At 36.9% G+C, this 8,059-nt stretch overlaps 1 protein-coding gene across 1 annotated transcript; it reads left to right on the forward strand.

The window, feature by feature from the left end:
* Window positions 1-4,067: 4,067 nt before the first annotated feature.
* Window positions 4,068-5,426, forward strand: LOC103974308 (NAC transcription factor 29-like). The gene is made up of 3 exons (XM_009389099.3): window positions 4,068-4,265; window positions 4,351-4,655; window positions 4,738-5,426. The coding sequence occupies exons 1-3, from the start codon at window positions 4,106-4,108 to the stop codon at window positions 5,254-5,256; spliced, it is 984 nt and encodes a 327-aa protein (XP_009387374.2). The 5' UTR covers window positions 4,068-4,105; the 3' UTR covers window positions 5,257-5,426.
* The last annotated feature ends 2,633 nt before the right edge of the window (window positions 5,427-8,059 follow it).

The following is an 8,059-nucleotide window of genomic DNA, read 5'->3' on the forward strand; positions in this document are numbered from 1 at the left end:
GGTCGTATATCAAACAATGCACACACCCTCTTACACGCACCTTTTGCTATAAATAGGAATCACTCACATGAACACAAAAGACAAAGTTCAAAGGTCTTCTTTGATCCAAACTTCTACTACAATTCTTTGTCAATCTAACCTCTAGAAAATTTGGTCTATTCTCCAATAACTTGTCACTTTGTTATTCTCATTCCTCAATCATCTTCGTCTTTGCCACCTAACTCCACCACTACACTTCTAACACAGCCACCATATCACATCCTCCCTCGTGTCGTTCTCTTCTCTACACTGTCATTTTCATTGTCATTTCCGTTGACAGCATCACTTTGCACATCACTACCTTCAAATCTCTAAGTGTTATCTTTGTCACCGTTTCATCGCATGTTCATCTTCTCGTTGATCATCTTTATTGACATCACAACTATCATCATATTAGTAGAACTCATATTAAAATATTACCCAAAATATTTTGTCCATGATTAAAAATTTTATGATCTAAAATATTGATGCTATAGTGATGATATTAGCGACGGTATTGAGAGAGATGAATACAAGATACGTGTTGATTGATAAATGAGGAGATATTTGTCTGTAAGAAGATGATTTTTTGTCTAAAATAGAGACGCTAATCTTTACTAATTAGAACAAAAGCACACACACATTAGAGTGATAAAAAAAAAAAAAATCAAGTTATGGAGGGCAACCTCCGAGCCAAAAATGAGAAGATTTGATGGCATAAGCAAAAATTACTAATTAGAATGAAAATACATATATATACATGATTGTTCGCATCAGAGATTTGATAACTCGAGTAAAAGAAGCCAACCAATTGGTAACAACATTCCTTCACTAAATACGTAAAAAAAAATAATAATAATAACTCTTGCATATTTCCAACCAAATTAAAAACTTGTTATGGAGGAGTATGCCACAACAGAATATCCATCCTAATTTTAAAGTCAGCCATACTATCCATCCTAATTTTAACTAGTATGTCAATAGAAACATAAATAATATGTATATGTAACCCTCGTTTAGTGATATGATTTATGATATCTATGCTTCATAAATATGATTCATGTCTCTAGCTTTTAATATTGAAGTAAATGTTTCCAGAAATATCATTCTTAATATTTTCTGAAATATTAGTTGAGCATGCATAAGTATTAATATTTATATTAAACATAGCGTAACAAGCCAAAATACGCTAGCGGACATGAGTATGAGATTAAGTTATGATAATAAGCATGTATATAGTGACTAGAAGTGACGGTTGAATTTTAATCAACCTTAAGTGAATCTCTATAATTAACATAAGGAAGTTTAAGTTTTAAATATTATATATATAAAGGATAATAAACTACTTATGCATGGATAGAGTAATAAAAAAATTAAATTGAGATGTAAATCAAAGAAGAGTATTATACTAAATATTGAAATATATAAGTGAGATTAAATGATAAGCTTAGACCAAAAATGTCAACTGTGTCAAACCAGATTAAACTCGATTGAAATTATTATAATATAATAATTATATTAGTAAAAAAAAAATATTTTTTTAATTGAGGCCTAAAAGGATTAAACCCTAGACCTCAAGCTAACTTCTTCAGCATTGATATCTTATTTTAGCCTCATCCTTATTACCAACCTAATAACCCACAAGTCTTCTTCTCATTGTTTAGCCATTCTCTTAGCTTTTTTCATAGTTTAGGAAATCCCACCTCTGAGAAAGATTAAGATAAGAAAAATCTAATTCTTTCTCTCGCTATACTTGGGTTTCAGTTTTACATATTATAGACTAATTTTTTCAACTAATTTTTGGTTTAAATTAATATTTAATTTTTAAATATTTTTGTATGATTTTCTTATGGCTCTAAGGTTTTTGGAATAATTTTAATATGAGAGTGGTGCATTGAGTTGTGATTGTCTTGAGGTACTAAGAATCTTCTATTATCTGAGAAGGGGTTATATTCAAGATAAATTGACCCCTTAATGATTAGACTTTATCCTTTTGATATACTTTAAAAGGTTCTTTTAGAATTATGTAATAATTAGAATTGAGTGAATACTATATTTGTACACCAAGATATAATCTTTATAAATTTAGATAGTCTCAATCTAGTTTTAGCGGAACAAAATAAATGTTGGTAGTTGAATTAGGATAATAGTTTAGCCTCCAAATGATTCAGTTTTAAGCTAAAAATTGATATATATTTAGTTTTATATGTCTCCTATTATTTTATAAAATTTCATGATAATTCATGATTGTTTAGTCAACTAGGTGAGTAAAATAAAATTTCTTTGTAGAATCATACAATGGTTTGATTGATACTTGCTAATTCATTTGTTTATAGAGTGAATTGTTAAAAAATTGATAGTGAAATTTAGATAAATTTTTAGTTTGAGTATAGTCTATTTTATAAGGAATTTTATCCTATTTTTATGAATTATTATTTTAAATTATTATAAATCAATAATTCAAGAGGTAGGGTTCTTTATTAAGGTATCTCATAACCCTATGATCCCAATTTGATAGGTGAATCAATCTCTCACACACTCGATCGTTAAGAAACATGATCTTTCCTTGGCATCTTTATTTTTTAGTTTAATTGTATAAGTATAAGTTTAATTTACTATAAAATAATAATTATATAAATTATCATATGCATAATGTATTTTGAAAAGTATGCTTCAACTAATATGATCGTCATGAGCTAAATGTAAATATACATATTTTATAAATATAAAAATATATGAATTATAATAATAATATCTTATATGTATGCATATATGATGACATGTGATGTAAGAGTGCATATATTTTATATGATGTGTAATGTAGGAGTAGACGAATATGTTATAACATGCAATACACATATATGCTATCATGTACAATATAGGATAATATGTATATATTATAATGTGTGGTGTGTGAGTCCACATATATATTATGACATATAGTGTGGGAGTGCGGGGACGCGTGCGCGCTCACACACACACACACACATATATATATATATATATATATATATATATATATATATATATATATATATAATTTCGACGTAGAATTTTATCTCTTTATTTTATATATGCTATGATGTAGAATTATAGTTGCTAAAGAAGTTATAGGATGAGGGCTTTACTATTAAATGTCTTATATTAATGATTTTGAAATGTTATATATATGACGTATATATATAAATTTTGAATAAAATTATAACTATATATATATATATTAAAATTATGGTTTTTGAATGACTTTTTAGTTTGATCAACATGAGGAGGAAACTCCAGCAACCATTTACGAGTGAGAGAGAGAGAAAAAAAGAACAATAGACTTACCCTTTCGTTGTAATTCCAAGGAGCACTTCAATTCAATAATTTTAAGATGTTAACCCATTTATGTAGTCCTTCAGAAGATAAATTAGTGATTACGCAATCACGGCAAATCAAATATGAGCTTTCGAAATCTAAATAAGCGTACGATAAGGTTGCATGTGTCACATAAATGCCTTGCCAAATCCACTCGTTCGGCATGCCAATACCAAATTGACCTCTCGCCATCCAACAACACACATATATCCTTATCGATTTGGGGCTGCTACGCATCAACGTCAGGATTAGGCGGCATTTGATTACACGGCAACAATTATAACCCCCCCAGCAAATTAACTTATATTGTATGGATTAAGATAATTTGACCGCGCTTCCCTCCACGTGTCAACCTTGACCGCGACCGTGGTTGGTCAACCGTAGTTATCCTCTTCGTACTACCGAAGCCTAACTGGCGTGCGCCGGCATATAATAATCCCAAACCATCCAACTCCGTTTTTTGTCCGTTTATGTCTTAAAGTCCGTCGCTGACGTCGATCCCGTCGCGTCAGATCACAGCCGTCCAACGCACCGGATCGGGTCGTGCTGACCTCCCCCCTCCCTTCTCGACACGTGTTTTCCCGCGTGACGATACTGCCCCTGGTTTGAAACGCCACACGTGTGCAACACCACTACACGACAAAATTCTGCGGCCATAAAGCCACCCTCCATCCTCTTCGCCCAAAAATTTCAACCTTCCCTTCTTCTTGTCTTAGCTCGGCAGCAAGATATGTCGAATCCGACTAGTCTTCCACCGGGGTTCCGATTCCACCCCACCGACGAGGAGCTCATCCTTCACTACCTGAGGAACCGAGCTTCCTCGATGCCATGCCCGGTGTCGATCATCGCCGAGGTCGACATCTACAAGTTCGACCCGTGGGAGCTCCCCGGTACGTGTTGCTCGCGACGCTCTCTATGTGTCTCCTCGAATCGTATGGTACTGATTGCTGTGATGGTGTGTTTGTGCTGGTGAAGCCAAAGCGCTGTTCGGGGATCGAGAGTGGTACTTCTTCAGCCCCCGGGATCGGAAGTACCCCAACGGGGTGCGGCCGAATCGGGCGGCGGCGTCCGGGTACTGGAAGGCGACGGGGACGGACAAGCCCATCGTTGCGAGCAAGGGGATGAGCGACAACATTGGGGTCAAGAAGGCGCTCGTGTTCTACAAGGGGAAGCCCCCCAAGGGGGTGAAGACGGACTGGATCATGCACGAGTACCGCCTCGCCGAAGCTCTGAGGAGCAACAATTACCAGACCATCAAACTCAGAGGATCCTCCATGAGAGTAATCTCCTCTCCGCTTCTATTGCATGGGACTGCCTATGCGTAATTAGATCTGATTCTGAGCTCACCCGCTGCTGTCTCAGCTAGATGACTGGGTCCTCTGCCGAATCTACAAGAAGAGCAATCATCAACTGCCGCTGGATGCAGAGCAAGAAGACACGGGCGTGGAGGCTGCCTCGCCACACAGCATGCAGCAGAACGGCTTCCTCAAGCTGCCGAAATCCTACTCTCTGACCGAGCTCCTCGACGCCGCAGATTACTCGACGCTCGCGCGACTGCTGGAGAACCCACCGGATGTACTGGGATCACAAAACTGTTCGATCAATTACCCCGATTCGAACCCATCGTTCATCCCTCACTGCAACCAAGCCGAGCTTCCTGTTCCGATCAAAGACAACGTTCTGAAGCGCAAGCAGATAGTGAACAGTAGTTGCTTCGAAGAGGACGACGAGTTCTCATTCCCTGCAAAGAAACCAACAGTTCCAAGGACGTTCGACAACACCGCGTTCGATTCACTGCCTTACTCGTTGCTGCTGAGCTCTGACTTGGGCTTGCAGTTAGGGCACAGTGCTCAGCAGGCCAAAGCAGCATACGAGATGTGACGACACAAGATGAAGATACAAGAAACAGTGATGAGAGGTTTAGCTTTTTTTTGTATAGAAGTTGTGTATCGATGGGGCCATTGAAGGTTGTACATGTTATGATGTCTGCAGTAGAAACAAAGTGCAATCAGCTATCTCAACAAAGCCAAGAAATTCTTGTTGGACTTCGACATTAGTGAAGCAATGATGTTGCTTAACATGATTTTGGCTCCGTTCTTATCCGGAATAGATGCAGTAACTGTGCTTACTTTGGAACCATTAAGAGATGGGGAAAGGTTCATATCCCCTGGAAGGAAGTACGGTCAAACAAGTCCCGTCTGATTCCACAAGAACTTGGAATATCCTGCTTATCATGTATGACAAGCCATGTGGAAGAAGGTGGCGGCAGCCACACCCCAGTTTAAGATGTCCTTTCTGCGTCGGTTCAGATTAAGATGAACAGTGTTTTACTGAAGGCTTAACTTTACAGCCTGCCTACAGAATACTACTGACTTCGTGAACGGGGAAAGTAGAAGCTATAACTTGATGATGTACATGATCGGTACAATAAAGTTATCCTTATCCCTTTATATTAAATAAGGATTGGTGAAGTTTAGGAAAGGATGGTGAAGCATGCTCGGTCTAGTTGTAGAGTGGAGCATCTCTCCACCTGCTCAGGTGACTGACTGATGTATTATTAAACGAGTCTTCATGGGCTGTGTCAGTAGCTTCCAGAAGGATGCACATAAAGACAAGTGTTGAAGTCATCAGAAGCCTTTTACGCGAAGAGCATGATACTAGTAAGAGTTGTGGGGGCAACGCAGGCTATGGGTTGATGCTCACGGCAGGATAATAAAACATGTAGAAAGAACAACCTCTTCCAAAAGATAATTAATGTTCGAGAAGAGGGGTCATCAAAAATAGTCTTTAAGCATAACAATTAGTACTAAAGATGACAATATATTTAGAATCTTCTACTCTTCTTTTATATACTAAAGGACCGGATGAGATTTTCGAACAGTAAGACAGTCATACAACATTTTCTGTGGAAGATCCACTCGTTTGTCACACCATCGTACGATCAAAACTATCTCATATTGGGTATTTTTGTGCGTCAGGATTGTCATTAAAGTGCCGATAAACCATCTAAATGTTACTCTAAAGAAGTAAGATTGTTGCGTAATGTGTTTCGTTCACCATTGGCTCGTCCATCATGTGGTCAAAGTTGACCCTTTTTTTATTGTTCTTATGTATTATAATGATTGTAGCGAAAAAAATTAGCTATCCACCTTAGAATCTGACATAGGATTGAATGAGTATTTCATGTCACACGATAAACTTGGATGTGAATCGTATGTCACACAAAAAAATTAGCTATCCACCTTAGAATCTGTCCACTCGTCACTTTAAGGACTCAATTTTTTTTTAAATATCTAACTTTATTTAAATGTCACCATTTATGATATCATCAATTTATCAAGCACATGTTTTTTTTTTAATTTTTTTCTTCCACATGTAATCATTTATACATTTGTGGAGTGTACGTCTTCTTCCCTTCCACAAGATGATTAACGTGAGGAGTTTGCCATCGTGAATCAACATGCCTACCTTCCGAGATCACATACTCGAATCACTTGAGCCAAAATGCAATACTGGTTGCTTTTGCTCTTTTTTCCAAAGCTTTAGCTTTAGCTTCAACTGATATCCAAAATCTCCAAAGCCAAAACATTGACCTTGGCTTTCATTTGTTTTGGTTTAGACTTTAGGATTGATAACTTTTTCCTTCCTAGTTTTATTATTTCCTTCTGTTCTTAGGAACAATGTGAACTTTCTACCTAATTGTTGGTATCTGAACTTTCTACCTAATTGTTGGTATGTCTGTCGGGTCGAATATTGTATTCTACTGTTAAAAAAAGTTGATTGAAATAAACGAATTAATTTGAAAGAAAAACTTACGTAAATTAAAAATGATTTGGTCATGTTAAGAGTTAGACTCTTTTTCCTTAAGATAAATTTGCTCTGCACTAATGATTACAATTTAACGATAATCATCTCTCAAGAAATCCTTCATATTTTTCAAGCGAAACATATTTTCGCTTAGATGTTCATATTTTTCAAGCGAAACAAAATATGATACCAAAATATGTTTCAAGCGAGAGTAATCCTTCATATTTTATACTCTCTCTTTAGATGGTGTAAGAAATACTTTTGACTTGAAAGAGATGTTGAGTCCAGGGACCAAAACTCTCGTTTATATAGATGTTCTGTTAGGACTCTAGCTTGGAGAGTCCTAATTGAGAGTGACATTCATGTAAAAATATTAGGACTCTAGCTAGGAGAGTCCTAATTGTGAGGGGCATTCATGTAGGAGGTGTTTTCTTAGAGAAGAATTAGGAGTTGTAAGGGAATAGGAGTCTTGAGTAGGAGTCCTATTAGGAGTTGGTTAGAAGTAAGAGTCTTAAGTAGGAGTCCTATTAGGAGTTAGGGTTTAGAAGCCCTATAAATAGCCATGTATTCCTTCTCTTTTGATAAGCAATAGATGAATCTTTTCTACAGCCTTTGAGCAGCAACTTGGAGGGAGGAACCCCTATAGAGTTCCAAGGAGGCCGATCCCCTAAAGAGATCAACCCCAAGTTTAGAATCTGCAAGGGTTCTAACACCTGGTATCAGAGCAGCGTTCTTGGCGTCTCGCTGCCATTCCACAGCCATCCATCAACCCTCCACAACCATCCAAAGCAATTCCCACAATTGCTTAAAAGATCATCACCGAATTCTGCCATCATCTCCACCACCGCGGATCATCCTTTGATCTCCCCGTGAATTG

Source organism: Musa acuminata, chromosome BXJ3-2 (genome assembly GCF_036884655.1).
Source record: "Musa acuminata AAA Group cultivar baxijiao chromosome BXJ3-2, Cavendish_Baxijiao_AAA, whole genome shotgun sequence".
Lineage (NCBI taxonomy): Eukaryota > Viridiplantae > Streptophyta > Magnoliopsida > Zingiberales > Musaceae > Musa > Musa acuminata.

Coding starts and splice junctions, on each gene's coding strand:
- LOC103974308 (XM_009389099.3), top strand. CDS start 4,106: ATGTCGAATCCGACTAGTCTTCCACCGGGGTTCCGATTCCACCCCACC. Junction 4,266..4,350: donor CGACCCGTGGGAGCTCCCCG/GTACGTGTTGCT, acceptor GTGCTGGTGAAG/CCAAAGCGCTGTTCGGGGAT. Junction 4,656..4,737: donor TCAGAGGATCCTCCATGAGA/GTAATCTCCTCT, acceptor CTGCTGTCTCAG/CTAGATGACTGGGTCCTCTG.